This window comes from Artemia sp. Qi Xiang Cuo, chromosome 11 (assembly GCF_049724085.1).
Source record: "Artemia sp. Qi Xiang Cuo chromosome 11, ASM4972408v1, whole genome shotgun sequence".
Lineage (NCBI taxonomy): Eukaryota > Metazoa > Arthropoda > Branchiopoda > Anostraca > Artemiidae > Artemia > Artemia sp. Qi Xiang Cuo.
Window position 1 is genome coordinate 21,671,383 of NC_142804.1, and position 25,237 is coordinate 21,696,619.

At 34.7% G+C, this 25,237-nt stretch overlaps 2 protein-coding genes across 4 annotated transcripts in view; both read left to right on the plus strand.

Annotated features, from left to right (window-relative positions):
* The window catches only part of LOC148946754 (ubiquitin carboxyl-terminal hydrolase 10-A-like), a 560,345-nt gene that overhangs the window by 433,335 nt on the left and 101,773 nt on the right, over positions 1-25,237 (plus strand). The gene's annotated exons all lie outside the window — the stretch shown is intronic.
* LOC148946757 (uncharacterized) overlaps positions 1-25,237 on the plus strand; it is a 117,926-nt gene that overhangs the window by 77,018 nt on the left and 15,671 nt on the right. Inside the window, exon 2 of the mRNA XM_089096588.1 lies at positions 20,834-21,092. Within this exon, the coding sequence (XP_088952714.1) occupies positions 20,834-21,092 (259 nt within the window). The remainder of the gene's footprint in view (positions 1-20,833; positions 21,093-25,237) is intronic.

The following is a 25,237-nucleotide window of genomic DNA, read 5'->3' on the forward strand; positions in this document are numbered from 1 at the left end:
CTACGCAATCAAGTTCTCGGAAATTCACTTCCCCCTCGAGTCCTAGATCAATAACATTGTTCCCGTTAGAATTCAATGCGCATGTGCAACCTTCGTTCCGGAGTTATTACACATAGAAACATCAAATAAATCGACCTTTGGAAATTTAGGTCATTGACCCCATTAACCACGTGTTCTCCCTAGGGAGGGTATGCCCATATATGGACTCCCGTTCGGACCTTTAGGGTCACTTCTGCAACCAACACACATAACCATCCATGAAAACAGACATAAATGTGAGAAAATTGCTGTTTTTCCAAGTGAGAAAATTCCTGTTTTTTCATTCTCACTAAGAAAACCATAAACCACGTGGTGCTGTTCGGAGTCGCACCCCCCCCTCTACTGCCGGGTCGCTCCTTACTTACACTTCGGTACCACGAAATGTTTGATTGGCTATTACTCCCTAGTGACTAAATACTCTGGGAAGCAGTGGCGTAATTTACTATGAGACAGGGGGGTGGGCAACTGCCGCTCCCGGAAATCGGTTTGCCACCCCCAGACCCGAGTTTGCCCCCCCCACATACCCAAGTTTGCCCCACAGCCGAAGTTATTTTTCTTCCAAAATCTTTCCATAGTTAAGATAAACCTGCAGAATTCAAGAGTCCACAGATATGTCTAATTTTTTTAGTACAGTATTTATCTTTATGGTACTATAAAGTACATGTATAAAAATTTAATAGACACAAAAAGTACGTTCATGGTACTAAATGGCTTATTTTTAGTCTTACTGTCATTTTCACTTTATTTGATTAATTAGGTCAAACCCTCCCCCCCCCCCCAGGGGGGTGAGGGAATTCCGCCACTGATGGTCCGCGTGGACCAGTTTAAACGTAAAGCGCTGGGTTCCCAGCCTAAAAAAGTACAGTATTATAAACAAGAATTTTTCTTCTTGATAAAGATGAATTCTGTCAGTCATTTTTCCGGGTCCTCATCTCCTCTTCCATTTTATTCACGTGTGTAATTAAAAATTCATGAGCATCATTCTGCTGTCCAATTTGGAAATAGGGAGAAAGGCCTTTAAAAAAACTGATCAGAGCTAATCTTACTGGTGAGTAAATACAAAAGAAGCTTCTTCATCTGAAAGTAAGAATATAAATTAAAACAAATATTTATATTTTCCAACAAATATATACAAATATAGGCTATATATGGTTTTTTTTAAAAACAAATGTATATTTTTGCATATATGAGGAGGGCTGCCCTTCTTCAACTCTAAGTTTAAGTTGGAATTTTTGTTCCATTTCTTTTATAACTAAAAGAAAAGTGGAGGAGGAGCGTGCTTAGCTGTGTTGGCCTTATTCGGCTTGGTTCTGCGGTGAGTTGTTAGTATCAGTAGTAGTTCTTTAAGAAAGAATGCTCAAACACAAGATCTGTTTAATGCGTATGTAAAGTATTTTTAAAGAAATTTAAGACTTTGGCCTAAAAAGCAAGGATTCCAGAAAGGGGAATCCTCCCTCAAATACAGAATAATTTCTGTTCGTTTTAAGTTTTAGTGTTGCTCCTTACTTTCAGTTAAAATTTGCTCTAGACAATTCCATCCTCGTTGAAAATCACACCCTCCCTTCTCCGTAAAATTTCTTGCGGACAAAAAAATTCTGCTCAGCCTATTCTGGCTCGAGAAAACAATTTAATTTCTAATCGTTTTCCCAATTACTCCGGGACTCCCCCCTTCCATGGTAATTTTTCTCCGGGTGTTCAAAATCACTGAAAAGTTCCCTCAAATATATCCACATGCTAAATATAGTTGACAGAGGGAAATGAAAACTGAAAAAAGAATGTTATATAGGAATCCGGTAAAATTCCAAGTGTAGAATTTTCTCTAGAAAGTTCACCGTCGAGAGCAACAAACCGCCCCCACACCGTGCGAGTGCCATTAAATAGTGGATTTTGCCATATATTTTCCTCAGAATAATCTAAAAACGATTTGGGGCTAGAAATATTCGGCCGCCACCGCCCGTATTGCTGGTGCGCCGAAGCTTTTGCTACGATAACGCACATAAATATTTTCAGTAGCGTATCACTGGTCTTTGGTGCGTCTTCGCAGACTACTCCAAAACACCAAAGGTCTAGCAAGCTAATTGTACGTCATTGTTTGTAACCCGATATGTTAGTGCATGTTTAATGTTGCATAATTTCTATCGAAAAGATTATAAAATGTGGGATTGAATTTGTAAACAGCTGAACGGCAATACCGAATTAATATAACAAGTATTTCCAAGATTAAGAAATCCTGGTACTGACCGGACACAGTTCATGACTCACGACGATTTTAACAAGGAACCTATTTATTTTTAGCTTAAAGAATCTTTTACTACCTTCACATTTTGAAAGCCAGCCTCGATACTGTGTAGAGTATTTCCGGGACTGTAAATTCTGCCTCTCTAGGTGTCAAATTTCTAGCGGGTTCCACTCATTAAAATTTCAATGGTTTTTTGTTCAAAGAAGTCCCTATAGTCATAGCTATTATTTAAACTGACTCCGTTCCCATGTTTCTGATGCGAGGAGTCGAATAGCCAAACGACAAAATCTTTTGGTCCAAGTGTCCATATTTCGTAAGAGTCTTAACTTAAGGCTTATCTTTTAACGTTACTTCATTAGCTTGTACCAATTTCATCAATATCCCACCGCATCAAAAATTGCAGTCTCGTAGATGTTTACGTATAATGTGTTCCTTTCGCTTACTTTTCCTTTCTAGTAAGATGCTTGACTAAATTTAATGCATAATTTGGCCTTTGCGGTGTTGTCCTCATCCAGTTGGGCTGTCCCGTATCAGAGTACAAGGTGGTATCCAGAGGGGGGGGGCAGGGGGCTTGACCCCCCCCCCCAAAAAAAAAACAAGTTTTTTTTCGAATCGCATAATTTAAAATAATTTATACATGAAAACAGACCCCCCGCCACAAAAAAAAAAAAAAAAACAAAAAACAAAAAAAAACCAAAAAAAACGATATATATCATCTATTTTCTACATTATATACAAAGAAAAAAAAATGTTGTCAATATAGAATCATGTTTTAATATCTTTCACTGAAAAAAATAAAACGAGGCAAACTACATCAATTTCAAAAATTTTTCAATTCGAAGCTCACACAATACACTGATTTTATAATTCCATGTTTCAATCAAATAAAAAAGAAATTATCACACTTTTATATCCTAAATAAAGAAGTGAAAAAAATCGAGCATTGAGTGGAAAACATTGTTCATTATTTGGCGTCTGCAACATCCAATTGAAAATCTTTACATGGATCTATTTCACTAGCACTGTTCATGTCTATATCAGAGGTTTTACAGTCAGTTAAAAGGGCATTGACTTCTTCCAAAGTTACCTCAAAATCCAGATGGATTATTCATTTTAAATTAAATATGACAGGTGAATGCGGGGAAGTAACAACAAACACTGACAGGGTTAAGACTTTCATCTTACTTATAAATTAAGCGCAACTAGGCCCCCTCCCACGCTAATTTTTTTCCCAAATTCACTTCATAAAAAATTTTAGACAGTTATGTTGTTCAGAATATTCGAATTTAATAAACATATCGTTGCTGATAGATTAATCCCACTCACGTCCCGGGGGAAGGGGTGCAATATATGAACTTTTTACATTGTTTAAATCAAAGTACACATAATTATATCAACTGCGGTTTAAATATAATATTGTTTAATGGGACGTATACAGACCTTTACAGGAAGGATTTGTTTCTAGTTGGGAGGTGTTTAATTTTTTATAATTTCTGAACAGTCCCAAATTCTCAGGGGGCAGGGCCCTTCTGTTCTCACTTGCCGGTGCACGCGAAATCTCAACAGCAGTATTAAAAATCGCTTTTTGTACAGTAATTTTATATCAAAACATCAATTTTTTTAAGATCCTTGCCCTGTATTGAAACCACTCATTACCATAGCAGAATGCAACACAACATTTGCAAGCTGCAGACATAGATACTTTAAATATCCAGGTCTTATCGTCTAGTTTTTGAACCAAATTTTATTGTGGCATGTTTTTCTTTGTGATGTCCTACTATTTCGGGGGAGGGGGGGTTTACTGAGCTAGGATAATTGCAGGCAAGGACAACTTCTCCGTTTAAGATATATGTTAATATAACAAATTTTTTTAATAACTTCATTTATCTTCTTTTGACGTCGAGGGTTTGAGAAGAAAGGGAAGATGGGAGGCAAGATGATCTTTGTGGCCTTTTTAGATTTAATTTAGAAAAAAACGCTACTAAAAGAGCTATCACTCCTCATGACCCGGTCTTTGGAGGCAGGGCTGGGTAAGTTGCACAAAATTCGACAGTTCGCGCATAGCGTACGGTCCTGCTTGGGGGGGGCGAAACCCCACAAATAAGTAATACTTTATGGTGTTTTTAATTTTTAATTCTTCTCCTTAATGTCAGTTCAAAATACTTGTTTGCAATAAAAAAACTTTTGCGTGAAGAGAAAAATAATGACAAGGGAGCGAACCCCTTCAAATACGTAATAATTTCTGTTTGTTTTAAGTTTTAATGTTGCTCCTTACTTGCAGTTGAAAAAACTTTTTTATTATATTTAATTTCCGGTCGTTGTTTTGATAATTCTGGGAAATAAGGCACCCCCTTCAAAGGAAGGTCCCTTCCCCTAAGGAAACATCCTCTAAGGAAAGGTCCTCCCACGTAATCAATTTTAGGTGTTTCCCCCTTTTTTCGAAATAAGGCAAATTTTTTCAGGCTCGTAACTTTTGATGTGTTAGACTAAATTTGATGAAACTTATATATTTGACATCGGCATAGAAATCAAATTCTTTTGAAGTATGCACGGTATCAAAATTCCATTTTTTAGAGTTTTGGTTACTATTGAGCTGGGTTACTCCTTACTTTCAGTTCGTTACCACTAGCTGTTTGCCAAGTTTTAACGTCTCCAGGGACTCAACTGAATCAATGGTGACGAAATCAATGAACAAAAAAAACACTCGAGAAATACATAATTTGGGCTACATATTTCCACAAAAAGAATGATATTCGTTCCTAAAAGAAAGATAATTTCACAAATTTATTATAATGACTATTTTGTCTTTATGGTGAAATACAAATATTTCATATTTTTCGTCGGCATTAAGTCTTAAATTTAGTAATGACACGCAAAAAATTCTCTAGAGATTAGATGTCTTCAAGAGAATACTGTAAAGCAACTTTTTTTGCAAGTTTGGTCAAATTAAGTTCAATTAGATAAGAATATTGAAAACTGTTCTGCACTGACAATTTAGTACAATTTTAACACGTCTTTACATGCTAATTAAAAATCCATTAACAATTCTAACCCTTTTTACAGTCTACCTGGTTATAGAAAAAATATTGCAAATTAAAAACAAATGTATCTCCATCATTACATAACAATCGTTACGTAAGTTACGTCAGAACAAAGTTTCGAGATTGCCATTCAGCCAAAAAAACTAAAATTAATGGTCAAATCTTGTTTGATCTATGTACGTACGGTGAGCCAAAATCAAAGCTGCATTAACTCCAAAACATTCAGACACTAAATAAAAAAAAAACATGTTTTGTAAACTGAAAGTTAGGAGTGACGTTAAAATTTAAACTGAACAGAAATTAGTCCGTATATGAAAGGGGTTGTCACCTTCGTAATGCCTTACTATGTCCGCTAAAGGTTGACTATATCTTACAACTTTCTTTTTTAAAACACTAAAAAACTGGAGCATACAGAGCGAGGCGGTGAGTTAGGGACTTTTGTATACGGATAATATCTGTTAGTTTGAAATATTGATATCACTCCTTAATTAAAGTAAAAAAAAATTTGTTTTTTTATTTAATTTAATGAGTCTACCAAATTTGTTACTTGGGTACTCGCGTACTCGTGTTGAAAGACTGATCTATAGCAACATCTTGGGGTGGGGGGGGGGGGCAATTTTACAAGGGGGCAAAAAAATTACCAACTTTAAAATTTTTTTTTTAAAAAAGGTAAAAACAAGAAAAAAAAAATCAAGATGCCAGAGAAATCTTGGTAGGAGGGGGGAGTTGGTTGGTCCCCCTGCGTCCACCCGGGATCCGATGCCGTTCAGTGTGTTTCCAGTGTACTCTTAAGAAACCATAGAATCTTGTCAAACTGTCAGATCAGTCAATGACAAGATCTTACATTACAACGTTCCACAAATTTATCATTGCTTCTTAGTGGAAAAGAATCTCTTGAGTTTTTGATTTGATTCCCACTGATCATGAGGTTTGGCAATTCAACTACATGAGGTCTTAGACGTAAAAATTATGTATGAACCACGTCAAATACGTATCCTTTGATTGTGAGTTTCCACCAGAGTTTATATAATTATATAAACTCTGGTTTCCACTAATCCGGCGAGATTTCCCTTTTAGTTTCTGATTTTCTTGCTGTTTCACCAGCAAGGAATGACTCTTCATGCAGCACAGCAGCAGAAATATTTATAACGAACGCGCACGCGGGGATAGGGAATCATTTTGAGAGAAATTTTTCACTATTGTAATATTTATTTGCTGTGAGAGAGAGTTGTGTAATTAACCGGATCTTAAAAAAAGATTTCTTTTTTTTAAAAAATTAAATTCAAAATAAGCGATTTTTAATATTGTTATATATCATTCGTGGGTACCATAAAGGGAGAAAGGAGGGCCATGCCCTCCCTGGAAATTTGGGACTGTAAAGTAGATATAAAAAAATGAAAGACTTATTGTGACCTACCTCTAGACTACCGCCATAAAAGTAAAGATTAAATATAATTTAATATAGTCATGTGAAATGCAATTGGAAAAGCTTCTTATTTGAAAGTTCCTGTCATAAAGATATTAAACATCAAATTCTTATCCTATAGTTTTGAACCAAATTTGACTTTACCATTTTTTTCTTCTAGAGTCACTTATTTTCCGGGGTAGGGGGGGTTTATGGATCTAGGACAATTCCAGGCAATAAAAACTTATCCGTTTAAGATATATGTTACTACAAAGAATATTTTTAATAGTTTCATTTTTCTTCTTTTGACATGTAGGGTTCGAAAGGAAAGGGGAGATGGGAGGCAAAAGAGAATTTGTTTACTGCCTTTAGGTTTAATGTAGAAAACAACGCTAGAGACATGTTCAAAAGAAGGATAGCTTTCAAATGATGTGCTGTTAGATAAGCTTTGACAAAAAATGAAAGACCTCATTTGGCCTATCTCTAGATTACCTTCGTAACAGTAAAGATAAAATTTGTTTGAATATAGTCATGCGACACCTCATTTGAAAGCTCCTGATATAAAGATTTTAAATATCTATGTCTTATCCAATAGTTTTCGAACAAAATTTAAATTCGCCATGTTTTTCTTTGGAAGGTACTTATATTTTGGGGTGGGGGGTTTACGGAGCTAGGGCATTCCTGGGAAATGAAAACTTCTTTATTTAATATAAATCTTACTATAACGAATCTCTCTACGAGTTTTTATATTTTTTTTTTGACATTGAGTGTTAGAGAGGAAAAGGGAGATGGGGGACACAAGAGAATTTGAGTGGCCCTTTAAAATTTTTTTCAGAAAACAACACTACAAACAAGTTCAGAAGAAAGGTAGCGTTCAAATGATGTGCTGTTTGATAAGCTTTGACAAAAAATGAAAGACCTCATTTGGTCTACCTCTAGACTACCTCCATAACGAGTAAAAGATAAAATATAACTGAATATAGTCATGCGACACCTCATTTGGAAGCTCCTGATATAAAGATTTTAAATATCTAAGTCTTATCCAATAGTTTTCGAACAAAATTTAAATTCGCCCTGTTTTTCTTCGGGAGGTACTTATATTTAGGGGTAGGATGGTTTATGGAGCTAGGACATTCCTAGGCAAGGAAAACTTCTCCGTTTAAGATATATGTTACTATAACAAATCTTTTTACAAACTTTAATTGTTCTTGTTTTGACCTGGGCTATTTAAGAGGGAAGAGGAGATGGGATACAAAATTAGAGTTGTGTTGCCCTTTTTCGTTTACTTTAGAAAACAACGCTAGGAACATGTTCAGAAGATGGATAGCTTTCAAAATATGTGCTGTTTGATAAGTTTTGAAAAAAAAGGAAAGACTTCATTTGGCCTACCTTTAGTCTACCCCTGTAATAGTAAAGATAAAATATAATTGAATAGTGTCATGTGGCACATCATTTGAAAGCTCCTTATAAAAACATTATAAATATCCATGTCTTTTCCAATATTTTTTTAAAAACATTTAAATGTGCCATTTTTGTCTTGGGGAGTTAATTTTTGTTTGAGGTGGGGGGTTTAAGGAGCTATGGAATTTAAGTACAATTGAAACTTCCATATTTAAGATATATATTACCTTAACAATATCTTTACAAATTTTCATATTTTTTGTTTTGACATTGAGGGCTTGACAGGAAAGGGAAGATGGGAGGCAAAATAGAATTTGTGTGACTGTTTTAGATTTTTTTCAGGAAACAAAACTATAAACTTATTCAGAAGCAGGGTAGCTTTCAAATGATAGGCTTTTTGATACACTTTGAAAAAAAGCAAAAAACTTCATTTGGTCCACCTCTCGCCTACCTCCATAACGATAAAAAATAAAATATAATTGACTATAGTCATGGGAAATCTCATTTCAAAGGTTCTGACATAATGAATTTAAACATCCAAGTCTTTTCCAATAGTTTTCGAACCACATTTAAATTTGCCATGTTGTTCTTTAGATTGTACTTATATTCAGGGGTAGGATGGTTTATGGAGCTAGGAAATTCTTAGGGAATGAAAACTTCTCCATATAAGATGTATGTTACTACAAAATATACTTTTACGAACTTTAATTTTTCTTGTTTTGACATGGACTATTTGAGAGGGAAGAACAGAAGGGAAGCAAAATAGGATTTGTGTTGCCCTATTAGGTTTAAGGTAGAAAACAACTCTAGGAAAATGTTCAGAAAATTGATAGCTTTCAAATGATGTGCTCTTTGAAAAGCTTTGACAAAAATGCAAGACCTCATTTGGCCTACATTTAGTCTACCTCTATAATAGTAAAGATAAAATATAATTGAATAGTGTCATGTGGAACATCATTTTAAAGCTCCCTATGTAAGAGTTTTAAATATCCAAGTCTTATCCAATATTTTTTTAACAAATTTTATATTTGCCATGTTTTTGTTGGGGAGTTAATATCTTTGAGAGGGGGGTGGTTTACGGAGCTTGGGCATTCCTGGGAAAGTAAAACTTCTCTATTTAATATAAATGTGAATATAACAAATCTTTTTACAAATTTTCATATTTTTTGTTTGGACATCGAATGTTTGAGAAAAAAGGGAAAATGGGGGGTAACGGAAGATTTGTCCGACTCTTTTAGATTTATTTCAGGAAAAAAAACTAGAAACATGTTCAGAAGAAAGGTAGCTTTCAAATGGTATGATGTTTGATAAGTTTTGATAAAAAGCAAAAACCCTCATTTGGTCTACCTCTAGACTACCTCCATAACGATAAAAAATAAAATATAATTGAATATAGTCATGGGAAACCTCATTTAAAAGCTCCTGACATAAAGATTTTAAATGTCTATGTCTTATGCATTAGTTTTTGAAACAAATTTGAATTTGCCATGTTTTTCTTTGGGAGGTGATTATATTTAGGGGTAGGATGGTTTATGGAGCTAGGTAATTCTTAGGGAAGTAAAACTTCTCCATTTAAGATGTATGTTACTATAACAAATCCTTTTACGAACTATCATTTATCTTGTTTTGACAGGGAGGGTTTTAAAGGAAAGAGGAGATGGTAGACAAAAGATGATTTGTATTGCCCTTTTTGGTTTATGGTAAAAAACAACGCTAGGAAAATGTTCAGAAAAAGAGTAGCTTTCAAATGACTTGCTGTTTTATAAGCTTTGACAAAAAATGATAGGCCTTATTTTGTGTATCTCTAGACTACCTCTGTACTAGTAAAGGGAAGATATAAGGTAAAATAGTCATGCAACACCTCATTAGATTACCCCTTATATAAAGATTTTAAATATCCAAGTCTATATCCACTAGTTCTTTATCAACATTTAAATTTGTCATGTTTTTCTTTGGGAGGGAATTAAATTTAGGGATAGGATGCTTTATGGAGCTAGGAAGCTCCTAGGGACGAAAAACTTCTCAATTTCAGATGTATATTACTGTAATAAATCCTTTCATGAATTATCATGTTTCTTGTTTTTGCAGGGAATGTTTGAAAGGAAAGGTGAGATGGGAGGCACAACAGGATTTTTTTGGTCCTTTTAAGTTTTATGTAGAAATCAACACTATGACAATTTTCAAAAGTAGGATGGCTTCCAACTGATGTGCTATTTCACAGGGTTTGACAAAAAATGAAAGACATCATTTGGTCTACCTCTAGACTAACTCTGTAATAGTAAAAATAAAATATAATTGAGTACAGTCATGGGACACCTCATTTGAAAGCTCCTGATATACATATTTTAAATGTCTATGTCTTATGCAATAGTTTTTGAACAAAATTTGAATTTGCCATGTTTTTCTTGGGGAGGTACTTGTCTTGAGAGGGGGGTGGTTTAGGGAGCTAGAGCAGTCCTAGGCAAGGAAAAATTGTCTATTTGAGATTTATGTTACTAAAACAATCCTTTTACGAACTTTCGTTTTTCTTGTTTCGACATGGAGGTTTTGAAAGAAAGGAGAGATGGGAGGTAAAATATTATTTTTATGGCCCTTTTAGGTTTAATGTAAAAAACAATGCTAGGAACATGTTCAGAAGAATTAGAGCTTTCAAAAGATGTGCTGTTTGATACGCTTTTGACAAAAAATGCAAGACTTCATTTGGCCTACATTTAGTCTTCCTATGTAATAGTAAAGATAAATTATATTTGAATATTGTCATGTGAAACATCATTTGAAAACTCCTTATAAAAGGATTTTAAATATCAATGTTTTTTCCCATATTTTTTTACAAAATTTTATATAGGCCATTTTGTTCTTTGGGCGTTACTATTTTTCAGGGGTGGGGGGTTTACGGAGATCGGGAATTCTTGTGCAATGAAAACTTATCTATTTAAGATATGTCTTCATATAACGAATCTCTACGAATTTTAACATTTTATTTTCTGATTGTGTAGGTTTGACCAGAAAGGGCATAGGGGCGGCAAAACTGTATTTATGCAGCCCTTTTATAGTTGTTACATAAAGAGACACCATAAAAATGTTCACAAGAAGAGTAACTTTCAAATGTTGTGCTCTTTGATAAGCCTCGACAAAAATCCAAAACCCTCATTTGGTCTCCCTCTAGACTACCTCCGTAACGATGAAAAATAAAATATAATTGAATATAGTCATGGGGCATCTCATTTGAAAGCTCCTGACATAAATATTTTTAATATCTAAGTCTTACGCAATAGTTTCTTAACCGAATTTGAATTTGCCATGTTTGTCCTTGGTAGGTACTTATATTCAGGGGTAGGGTGGTTTATGGAGCTAGGACATTCCTAGGCAAGGAAAAATTCTCCATTTAAGATATTTGTTACTACAACAAATCTTTTTACGAACTTTCAGTTTTCTTGTTTTGACATGGAGGGTTTGAGAGGAAAGGGAAAATGGGAGGCAAAAGAGCATAGGTGTGGCCCTTTTAGGTTTAATGTAGAAAACAATGCTAATAAAATATTCAGAAGAAGGATAGCTTTCAAATGATGTGCTGTTTCATAAGCTTTGACAAAAAATGAAAGACCTCATTTGACCTACCTCTAGATTACCTCTGTAACAGTAAAGATAAAATATAATTGAATATAGTCATGGAACACCTCATTTGACAGCTCCTGACATAAAGATTTAAAATATCTATGTCTTATGCTATAGTTTTTGAACCAAATTTAAATTTGTCATGTTTTTCTTTGGGAGGTACTTATATTCGGGGGTAGGGGTGTTATGGAGCTAGGACATTCCTAGGCAATGAAAACTTCTCCATTTAAGATATATCTTACTATAACAAATCTCTTTACGAATGTTCATTTTACTTGTCTTGACAAGAAGGGTTTGGGAGGAAAGATGAGATGGGAGGCAAAAGAGAATTTATGATGCTGTGTTTGGTTTGATTTATGAAACAAAACGAGAAAAAATTTTCGAAGAAGTATATCTTTAAAAATATGTGCTGATTGATTTTTTTTGAATAAAAAATTAAGCAATACAAATTTTTTTCCTCCACCTCAATAGGCCTAATAGTTAAAATAATATTTTTTTTAATATAGTCATGTAACACCTCATTTGAAAGCTCCTAACAAAGGAATTCCAAATAACAATGACAAATTCTGTCAAAAAAAACATTTCAGTCGTTAATTTTAAGTGCATTCTTATATTTTTACTTTTAAGTAAAATATCAAAAAAAGCAAAAAAAATCAAAATTTGGTAGTTGAGAGACTGATTGAGAGTTGTGTCAGCAGTTTTTCTTAAGGATAATTTTTATTTTCAGAGCTATAGGGTAAGCAATTTTAGGCCAGGGAGATAAACCCGGAGATGGGAGCCAGGAGATAACTTCATCCTGGTGTATATATAACCTTCATTTGAAAATAGCCAACTAGTCAGCTATCAATAAGGTTTCTAATACATATTAGAGCCTAGAATTAGCTAACTAGTTTGCTATTAAAGTCTCAGCTATATGCATAGGCTATTTAGATTAGCCAACCAGTTGGCTAGGCTATTAGATCTCATTTATATATACACTTCAGAATGAATTAGCCAACTAGCCTAGTCAGCAAGTAAAACAACTTTATATAATTTACAGAACTAGCTAACTAGTCCGCTATTAATATCCCATCTCACCATTAATGACTTTTTGAAAGTCCCACTCCCACCTACTTGTTATGTTTCTGTGATTTGTTAGCTAACATTAGTTTTTAGCAATGTGTTGATTAAGAATTCTGTTTCCGCAATACTAGCAAAAACAATGATTTGGCTTTCATAGTTTGAAATTGGGTTGCAGGAAAAAAGCCATGAAGACCTAATGTAAAGCACTAATGTAAAGACCTAATGTAAAGACCTAAGAAAGAAACTGTACTAATAATATATTCTCTTTTCAGGCCATGTGTTTATGCTACAAGCTGAATGGAAGAAGGCCAGCACAATATTTGCGACGTTGCCAATGTTTGTAAGAAATTCAAGATATTGCTCGTTCTCGTTTTGTTTCATTAAAAAGTGCATTATCTCTTTTTATTCAATTTTCCCAAATAAATTTTTTAGTGTATACATATCTCAACATGATGGATTTGAATATAAATTATTGCTGAGTTCATTCATTCAATTACTGAAAAGGGCTTATCAATGGAGATACCACCAGATATATATATATATATATATATATATATATATATATATATATATATATATATATATATATATATATATATATATATATATATATATATATATATATATATATATATATATATATATATATATATATATATATATATATATAGCTTTGTACAGCTCATATATATAGCTTTGTATAGCTATATCGCTTATATAGCTCTGTAGTGAATATCTATCTTAGTATTAGCAAAATAGCCTAAATATTATGTAGATATGATGAGCGGAAAGCAAGATATTCCGTATTCCTGCCTAAGACCTGTCCCCGCCATCAAAGTAAAATGAAGGAAAAGAGAAAATCTAAATTAATGGGCTCTCCAAATAAATTATCATTATACCTTTGCAAAAATAATAACATTTTTCTTAATTGAGGCAACCTCTTTTCTAATTCCCTAACCCTCCTTTTACCCCCACCCTTTTCACTAAATAAGTTCAACACCCATGCCCCCTCCGTAAAAAATTACGTTTACCTCTTTATGGCAGAGACTCCTAGTTTGCTATTTTTCTGGTATGTATATAAATAGACTCAACTCGGTAGCCAACCAGTTCGCTTTTGTATGTTTTCGTGTATACTTAAGACTGTTTTTTGATAGCCAACTAGTTGGCTATATCTAGCACGTGTATACATAAAACGGTTTGATATTAGCCAAGTAGTCTAAATATTATCTAGAGATTATGAACAAAAAGTAATATGTTCGTCACCCCCACCCCTTCCCAGTCCATCATAGTAAAATGATTGGAAAGAGAAAATTTAAATTAATTGGCACTTCAAATCAACACTGCCTCACCCCAGCCGCTCAAGAAGTGAAGTTAGATTAATCCTAAGAAAATGCACCTAAGTATGATAAAAATGTAATACTTTAGAAATAAATTTGGGCTATATATTTGCACATTAGGGGGGTGGTGGTAAAGTACAGTGGGTCTGCATGCAAAATTTGTTAGCCACAATTATTCAGATATTATGATGTAAGAATTGTTTTCTGACTTAACACTGTCTAAATTCCCACCCCCCCCCTAATTTGCAAATATATAGACAAAATTACATTTTTTTCATCTATTCTATCACTTATTTCTGTATTTTCTAATCCTAAGATAAAAGAAATTATCGAAAGAAACCGTTGGATAGTGCGTCAATGGATGGACAATGTGGGTAGTCGGAGTACGTCATAAAAGTACCATAATTTGCACTCTGCTAAAATAATTATATTTATTGTTAATCCTGACCGGCTCTTTTCTAACCCTCTTTTTACCCCTTTTCACTCAATAAAGTCCAGTCAACACCATTATCCTTGCCCCCCCCCTCCTTAAAAAATTACTTTCAGCTCTTTATGGCAGAGAATACTAGTTCGCTATTTTTCTTGTCTGTATATGCATAGACTCAACTCAGTAGCCAACCGGTTCGCTATTTTATATTTTCGTGTATACTTAGACTGTTTTTCGATAGCCAACTGGTTGGCTATGTCTAGCACGTGTATACATAAAACGGTTTGATACTAGGCAAGTAGTCTAAATATTTTCTAGAGATTATAAACGAAAAGTAATATATTCAACACCCCCCACCCCTTCCCGGCCCATCAAAGTAAAATGATGGGACAGAAAAAATTAAATTAATTGGCAATTCAAATCAATCCTGCCTCAACCCAACCGCTCAAGAAGTGAAGTTAAATTAATCCTAAGAAAATACACCTACTTGACTTACTTGACTTAACGCACCTGCCAAGGGTTTGGCGTAGAGAACGATGAAACTAGGCGCCTCCTGGTTGACCTATTGCTTGTCAGGATCGCAGCTTCCTCCACCGGGATGTGGGCTTGGGCGAGGAATTCATCGGCTTTGTCTTTCCACCTAGTGTGTGGGCGTCCTCTGGGTCGTTTCCATCCGTGTCGGGTGGGGTCGAAGTCCAATATGACCCTTGCTGGGGCGTCACGTGGCATGCGAAGGAGGTGGCCATACCACCGCATAGTACGCTGGGCGAGCTTCGTCACGAAAGAAGTTTGAGCCGTACGTGATAGGAGAGTCTGGTTGCTAACGAAGTCTGTCCAGTGAAGCCTTTCGATTCTTCGGAGGTGTTTCGTCTGAGCGACATCGACAGCGCTGAGGATAGATTTGGCAGCTGGCCACGTCTCCGCTCCATACAGCAGGACGGTGCTGACTGACGCATTGTAGATGCGCATTTTGGTAAAGCGGCTTATGTTTGGCTTTCGCCAGATACTGCTAAGCCTCCCAACTAAGCCAGCCAGCTAACCCAGATACTGCTAAAGCTGAAGCTTTGGCAATTCGAGATGTGCAAGGCGAAAGATGGACTGCCTTTTAAAAGTATACACTTTAAAAGTATAAGCTTTGACAAAAAGCAAAAAACTTCATTTGGTCTACCTCTAGACTACCTCCATAACGATAAAAATAAAATATAATTGAATATAGTCATGCGACACCTCATTTGAAAGCTCCTGACATAAAGATTTTAAATATTTATGTTTTATGCAATAGTTTTTGAGCCAAATTTTAATATGCCAGGTTTTTCATTGGGAGGTACTTATATTCAGGGGTAGGATGGTTTATGGAGCTAAGACATTCCTAGGCAAGGAAAAATTCTCCATTTAAGATGTATGTTACTATAACAAATCCTTTTACGAACTTTCATTTTTCTTGTTTTGACATGGAGGGTTTGAGAGGAAAGTGGAGATGGGAGGCAAAAGAGGATTTGTGTCGCCCTTTTAGGTTTAATGTAGAAAACAACGCAAGGAACATGTTCAGAAAAAGAATAGCTTTCAAATGATGTGCTTTTTCATACGCTTTGACAAAAAATGAAAGACCTCATTTGGCGTACCTCTAGACAACCTCTGTAATAGTAAAGATAAAATATAATTGAATATAGACATGCGACACTTCATTTGAAAGCTCCTGATATAAAGATTTTAAATGTCCAAGTCTTATCCAATAGTTTTTGAACCAAATTTAAATTTGGCATGTTTTTCTTTGGGTGGTACTTAGATTTAGAGGTGGGGGGTTTACGGAGCTAGGGCATTCCTGGGCAATGAAAACTTCTCTATTTTGGGAGGCAAAAGAGGATTTGTTTGGCCCTTTTAGGTTTGATTCAGAAAACAACACTAGAAACATGTTCAGAAGAAGGATAGCTTTCAAATGATGTGCTGTTTGATATTTACCATTTTTTTTTGGGGAGTCATTTACATTCAGGGATAGCGTGGCTTATAAAGGAATAAAATTTCTAGGCAAGTAAAATCTCTCCATATCAGATATATCTTGCTATAACAAATCTTTTAATAAATTATCATTTTTCTTGATTTGATATGAAGGTCTTTAGAAGAACGGGGAGATGAAAGGCAAAAGAGGATTTGTGTGGCCCTTTTAGGTTGAATGTAGAAAAAACGCTATAATCGTATTCAGGAGAAGGATAGCTTTCAAATGATGTGCTGTTTAATAAACTTTGACAAAAAGCGAAAAACCTCATTTGGCCTGCCTCTAGACTACCTCCATAACAGTAAAAATAAAATATAATTGAATATAGTCATGCGATACATCATTTGAAAGCTCCTGAAATAAAGATTTTAAATATCTAAGTCTTATGCAATAGTTTTTTTTAACCAAATCTAAATTTGCCATGTTTTTCTTTGGGACTTATATTCAGAGGTAGGGGGGTTATGGTGCTAGGACATTCCGAGCGACGAAAAACATATCCATGTAATATAAATTTTACGATAAAAAATTTTTTTGCTAATTTTCATTTTTCTTGTTTTGACATGGAGGGTTTGAGAGGTAAGGGGAGATGGGAGGCAAAAGATAATTTATGTGGCCCTTTCAGGTTTGATGTAGAAAACAACACTAGAAACATGTTCAGAAGAAGGATAGCTTTCAAATGATGTGCTGTTTGATAAGCTTTGACAAAAAGTGAAAAACCTCATTTGGACTACCTCTAGACTACCTCCATAACAGTAAAATATAATTGAATATAGTCATGCAACACCTCATTTGAAAGCTCCTGCCATAAAGATTTTAAATATCCAAGTCTTATGAAATAATTTTTGAGCCGAAATTGAATTTTCCACGTTTTTCTTTGGGAGGTACTTACAATCAGAGGTAGGAGGGTTTATAAAGCTAGGACATTCCTAGGCAAGCAAAACTTCTCCATTTAAGATATATCTTACCATAATGAATCTTTTAACGAATTTTCATTTTTCTTGTTTTGACATGGAGGGTTTGAGGGGAAAGGGGAGATGAAAGGCAAAAGAGGATTTGTGTGGCCCTTTTAGGTTGAATGTAGAAAAAACGCTAGAATCGTATTCAGAAGAAGGATAGCTTTCAAATGATGTGCTGTTTGATAAGCTCTGACAAAAAGTGAAAAACCTCATTTGGTCTACCTCTTGACTACCTCCATAACAGTAAAAATATAATATAATTGAATATAGTCATGCGACACCTCATTTGAAAGCTCCTAACATAAATATTTTAAATATCTAAGTCTTACCCAATAGTATTTGAACCAAATTAGAATTTGCCATGTTTTTCTATGAGAGGTACTGATCTTCAGGGTTAGGATGGATTATGGAGCTAGGACATTCCTAGAGAAGGAAACCTTCTCTGTTTAAAGTAAACCTTACTATAGAGAATATCTTTACGAATTTTCTATTTTCCTGTTTTGACATGGAGGTTTTGAGAGGAAAGGGGAGATGAAAGGCAAAAGACGATTTGTGTTGCCCTTTTAGGTTTAATGTAGAGCATAACGCTAAAAACATATTCAGAAGAAGGATAGCTTTCAAATGATGTGCTGTTTGATAAGCTTTGACAAAAAATGAAAGACCTCATTTGGCCTACCTCTAGACGACCTATGTAACAGTAAAGATAAAATATAATTGAATATAGTCATACAACACCTTTTTTGAAAGCTCCTGACATAAATATTTTAAACATCCAAGTCTTATTGCATATTTTTTGAAAAAAAGTTATATTCGCCATGTTTTTATTCGGGTGGTCATTATATTCATGGGTAGGGGGGTTTACGTAGCTAGGACATTCCTTTGAAAGGAAAACTTTTCCATTTGAGATAGATATCACTATAAAAAATCTCTTACGAATTTTCATTTTACTTGTTTTGACAAGGAGGGTTTGGGAGGAAAGGGGAGATGGGAGGCAAAAGAGGATTTGTGGGGCCGTGTTATGTTTGTTGTAGAAAATAACTTTTAAAACATGTTTAGAAGAAAGATAGCTTTTTAATGATGTGCTAATTGATAGCTTTTGAATAAAAAATGAAGCAACAAAATTGGTCTGCCTCCACCTCAATAGGCGGAACAGTCAAAATAATATTTTTTTTGAATATAGTCATGTAACATCTCATTTGAAAGCTCCTGACAAAGTAATTCCAAAAAACAATGAAAAATTATGTGAAAAAAAATATTAAAGTCATTAATTTTAAGTTCACAATTATATTTGTACTTTTAAGTAAAATATCAAATACGGCTAAAAATTTAAAAAACTTAATATCAGTTGAGAGCTGTAAGTGTCGGCAGTTTTTTTAAGGATAGTTTTTATTTTCAGAGCTATAGGGTAAGCAATTTTAGGACAGGGAGATAAACCCGGAGATGGGAACCAGGAGATAACTTCATCCTGGTGTAAGTATTTAGGTATGTGGACAAATTCACAATTGTTTAAGAAAGACTGCTCAAACACAATAGTGTTGAATTTGAATGACAAGTATTTCTAAAAAACTTTCAGATTTTAGCGCAAAGGGCGAAGGTTGAGAATGGGGTAGCCTCTATCATATACGAAATAATTTCTGTTTGTTTTAAGTCACAATGTTGGTCCTTTTTTTCAGCTCCAAAAACTTGATTTTTTCTTCATTTTCCCCAAAGTAAAACGAGTTAAAAACATAGGTGAATATCCCAAAAGGAAATTTCCTTTTTAGAGCTCCCTCTCTCTGTATATCTGTTGCTGATTTGTTTCGAAGCAATAGTCTATATCCAATTAGGCCTATTTGAGATTTTTTTCTATTTTCGCCAATTGTCCCCAAAAGATGACATTTACCTTGTTACAAAAGTGAAAAGGAAATATATGGCTTCACCTACTGTATTTTTTTTTATTCAAAAATAGACTATAATATTGAAAATCCTTTTCTAATTTCTATTTTAAATTCTTCTTCTTTTCTCTCTTTTATCCAGCAGTATTTGGTCCTCTTTTCGGCGTTTCCTCTTCTTTTTCGTTTTCTTAATGATGGACTGCTGATACTTCATGTAATGATTAGAATCAAACCAGTTACTGTTTCCTTTTGTACCCCTGAAGAAAATCACCTACTATCTTTAATCGCTTCTGGGGCAAATTCTTTTTTGATTCCTTAAAAGGGCTCAAGACCACCCATAGGGACCAAAAGTTTAAAAATATTTTTCTAAATAAATAAAAAAAATGTCTTGTGAGAAAAAATGGCCATTTGCAGCTGATTCAGGAGTAGCAATTATTATTTTGATTATTTTTAATAGTAAAATGTTATTTTGAAAACAAATTAGCAGGAATCTTAAAGAAGAGCCTGAAGCCCCTTGAAAATAGTATCAAGACAAAACAAAAGTATACCATTGGAATCACTATTATTAAAAATTCCAAACAGGAAGTTTTAAAGCCCCACCTTGGAATAGAAATGAAAATCATAACTTTGTATGGGTAGTACTGATGTGTCCTCTTTTTCGCTTTTTTTTTTGTTATTTTATACTTTTTATTTTTTTGGTGCTAGCATTGCACTAAAAAAATCATATAAATTTTTTTAAGGGCTGAGTAAAAATCTACTTATTGTATATAATTATTTTCTAAATAATTATACAAGTCTAAAGACAAGGGAATAAGTTGCGTGTTGGGGCCCCATTAAAAAAAATTGCCCCAGAAGCAATCATTGAAATTGGAAAGAGCATAAATAAGGTATCAATTAATTTATTCGTTTTCTTCCTTTCTTCTGTTAAAAGCTAATTTTTATATCTAATTAGTTTTTATCCAATTAGACAAGTCTAAAGACACGGTAATAAGTTGCGTGTTGGGGCCCTACTAAGGGCTAAAAAAGAAATTGCCCTAGAGGCAATTGCTGAATTTCAAAAGAGCATAAGAAAAGCATCATGTGATGGATTCACTTTCTTCCTAGCTAAATTATATGAATTATATTATTTGCTTTTGAATTTTAACCCATCCGAAATTGTTTTTAATGGTAGATATGGTTTAGATTTTGAAGTCTGGCCTGTCTGAAGTTTCTGCTTCTTTAAGATACGTGTTTTGTATTCAGTGTTTTTTGTTAGCATGTTTTTATGTTAGCATTGCACTGAAACATAATGGAGAGTTGTTTAAGGGCTCAGTTAAAAGCTAATTTTTATGTCTAATTAGTTTTTAACTAATTAGACATGACTAAAGACATGAATTGACAAAAACAGGACTTAAGACAAGACAAAATTAGTGTGGTAGTATAATTAACCTTAATTCTTTTCTTCTAGAAGGAAGAGTCTATGACTAGACTCCTGGAGTGGAAACAAAGAATGCTCCAGTCACCTTTGACTAAGAAGCAGAATGGTCGGTCTAGTGACACCTCGAGCCCTCTATTTCACACTTCAGCAACCCTTAAAAATCGATCAAAGTCTAATTTGACTGCTGTTAATGTGGCAACATTATCAGCTGATTATGACGGTTGTAGTGTTCGAAGCCATAGCAGCCGTGGCAGAAAGTCGAGACCGGCGACGCCAAGCTCCGACGAAGGTAAATCTTATTTTATAACATTAAAAAAAATTTATTTTGCTATGGAACTACTGAGCAATTGGCCCGAAGATCCTCACAGAACTTGGTAAATCACTGTCTTATGGCTGTGTGTTTAATCAATTTGATCATTTAATTTAAAATGTGTGTATTCTTTGTTGTTTCCTGTTTTTCACTCTGTTTAAATATAAAATTGGTCAATTATTGGCACCCTTGTCACATTCCCCCCCCTTGGTATTTTACTTATTGGCGCCCTTGTCATATTGCCCCCTCCCCCCTTTCAAAGCTTTTGGTCTAGATCTACTCCTGTGATAAAACCGTGCTAATTTGTAGCACGGCTTCAATTATACTTATCATAACTTATGACGATCATATATATATATATATATATATTACATATATATATATATATATATATATATATATATATATATATATATATATATATATATATATATATATATATATATATATATATATATATATATATATATATATATATATATATATATATATATATATATATATATATATATATATATATATATATATATATATATATATACATATATATCAAATTCCTGTTTAACAAAGAATATTTTTTCAGTAAAAATTATATTTCTTGGTATATTCCCACAATCAATTGCATGCCTCAGCACGGGGAGGGGGGTTCATGGGGGAGGTATCATCCCCAAATATAGAACCAAAAGATTCTCCCCTGGAAGAACAGATCGATAGCCGCCTTAAAGTGTACTTTTTTCGAACTTGACCCTCCCCCTTCCAATATACTGTTGTTTGAGCACTTATTACCAAATTTATTACTTGTTTGCAGGCAGAGGAAAAGGATCCTGCCCTCTCCACCTCCACCCCTTAAAACCTCATTATTCTTAAGATTTTCCCATTAATAATTCTCAACTAGTCCACTCAATTTTACTGCATCTCATTCGGTCCTCGAGAAACTTTTTTTTTCCTCTTCTTCTTTTCAAAATACAGTTCCCTTTTCCTGCTTGGAGATGCACAGGAAATACGAGCTGCTAAGATACTGAAGTACTATGATCGCAAGAAATTAAGGAAACGAAATTAATTTTATTACGGAGCGAAGGCATACCCTTTAAAATACCTTAAGAATTATCGCATCCGACTCGGAATCACCATTTGCGCTGGGATTTAATTACAAAACGAAGCATCAAATCTGCATAACATAAATATAAGGCTGCTAATAAACATCGAAAGATATGAGCCTCTACGGGGGAGCTGGTAAAAACGGACAGGGGATGTATGAACCAGGGTAATTGGCAGTTTTCAGCTTCAATGAACTAGTCATTAATCGCTGCTGAATCAGTGCATATTTTGAAAGAATATTTTGTGGAAGATCTTGTCCTAAACTTCAGAAATGTTGATTATAACCCTTGAAGGAGCCCATAGCTCGAATTCTACATCACGCAGTCCTGTTGTTTTAATCGTCGGTGTCTCAGCTCCGATTGACCCCCCCCCCCCCCGAAATGTTTGTCCGATGTCCGAGCTGGATTTAATACAAAACCAGCTGCTAACCTCATTTCCTATCTAAACCGCAGCAGTGCTGTTCTCGTACATAGCACTAATCACTTTAATGTATTTGTCTGGTATACAATACAAGGATAAAACCGTTACTAAAGCTCTTCTATCAACAAAATCTAACGCTTGCTCATGATATATAAAACTGAGGACCAAAGGTGTTTGAAAACTCAGGCACTTCTCAATTACTAACCTAAGAGTGAAAATTTGTTCGACACATCCTCTACCTTTTCTAAAACCGCACTGTTCTTCTCTTAAAACTTTGTCTACGGCATCTCTCAGTCTAAGAAGTATCATATTAAGTAATTTACTACCTACAGAGACGAGACTAATGCCTCGATAATTACGACACTCACTTTTATCGCCTTTCTTATAAAGTGGCTTAATTAAGGTTTTCCTAAAATCGTTAGGCACTTCCCCATTTTCAAAAATCATATTCATAATCTTCAGTAACTTATTTCTAACCTCAGAGCCACCATACTTAAGAAACTCATTTACCACCCTATCAGCACCTATAGCCTTATTATTTTTTTGTCCTTTTAGTAATGTTGCTAATTCCTCCTCAAAAACAAATCTTCCTTCACATCCAAGGTATCACAAACTTTTTCATTTTCCTCTATATCTTTTCCTGTAGCCCTATCTCGGTTAAGCAAATTCTCCAAATGTTCGACTCATCTCTCTTTAGTTTTTTCCTTATCACTAAATGCGCCCCCATTCCTATCTTTAACCGGGCCACGTCTGGATTGACTACTCCCTCTCAATTTATTAACATACCCGTACAATATTTTACTATTATGCCGTCTAGCTGCATCTTCCAGAGCCTCGGCAATTTTATCCATGGCCTCCACTTCACACGTCCTTAGTTCATATTTTAATGCTTTCTCCACTTTCTTTACGTTACTTTTGTTTTCATATGATCTATCACTCAGATAATTCTTTTGCAAGTTCTTTCTCCTTTCTATTAAACATAAAGCTTTTTCACTAATATTCTTAGCTGCAGTTCTAGCTTGCGTCCAAGACGCCTTCAGCAATTTCAAGAATTATTTTTCTAAAATAATTCCAAACATCTTCCACATTATCAAATTTTAAACCCTCAAGTTTAGTATTCAACTGTTCCTGGAAAGTTTCTCTCAAATTCTCATTCTGGAGTCTATCAACATTACAACTTCCCGGGAGGTAGTTACCCTTCCGATATTTCAGATTTAAATTAACCCTTGTCCTACTAGATGGTGATCTTTACTTTTAACATCAATGACGGCACCCGTATATATTCTAGTATCTTGTATTGATCCTGCCTTTCTTTGGTATACCAAAACATAATCAATAAAGTTTGGTGTCTTATCATCACGTGAATACCATGTTAACTTATGAGCCATTTTATGACCAAACACCGCATTGGTTATAACTGGATTGTTATACCTATAAAATTGCCAAAGTCTGTATCCATTACTGTTTTCTATTCCTACACCAAATTTACCTAAGTTAGGATACCATCTATTCCTATTTCTACCTACCTGGGTGTTAAAATCTTCCAGTAATAGCATCATATTTCTACCTCAGAGCCTGTCTATTTGCTCCTGTAACTGTAAGTAAAATTCATCTGAGTCACTAGTATCTCCATCAGACGCCTCTACAGGGGTGTATACTGCTATAATTACTGATACCTTGAACTTTTTAGTCATAAAATGAGCAATTAGTATTCTATTATTAATACCTTCCCAGCCTAAACAAAACTTAGCAGCTTCCTTATTCATCATGAGCCCTACTCCCTGTCTATGTACCCCATCCTTCCTGCCTGAGTAAACAAATTCTATATCACCTAATTTCATGCTTCCTACACCTGTGACATGAGTTTCTGAAACTCCTAATAAATCCAAATTGAATCGTCTGAATTCATCAGTCAAAATGTCGATATGATAGTCATTTTCTAACGTCGTATCATACCAAGTTCTAATTTTCATGTTCTTTAAACCATTGAAATTATTTTCGCCTGAGGAAAAGCAATGATCCCTGATACCAACGCAGGACAGGGATCACATATCTTCTCAAGTCTACACCGAAGGGCTTAAGCCGGCTTAGAACCGGACCTCAAGAAGTCCCTGGTCCTCCATGAATGGAGGCTTTGTGCAATCCTGGGCCCATCTTGGTCACAACATGATTTTCAGTAGTTGGCGATGCTTTTCTATCAACAAGAGTCAAAATCCTTCTCAGACAATCTCAACCCTATTACCTCCGACTCATTACATATTCATGCCTACAAATATTATGCTACTACGGGAAGGCAGCCCATAATAGATAAATTAGCTAGGAAGAGGTTTTTCAGCCCGAATACGCCCGTCAAAACATACCAAGCCCAGAAGTATTGTTGTTTACTAGGCTATAATTTCCTCGAGGGCCGTCACTTCTCAAGTGGGAATAGAATTGACCGCAAGGTCCCCAGTCTTGCAGGTACCCGGAAGGGCCGAGGCAGCTCTTTGCAGAGGCCGTTGTCCATATATCTGGATCTTACGCTCTGCCGCAGGTTTCCTCCTATAGAGGATCCTCCCGCGACGTCGTTCTGCATCACCCTGCAATTTAATCCATTTCTGGGAGAA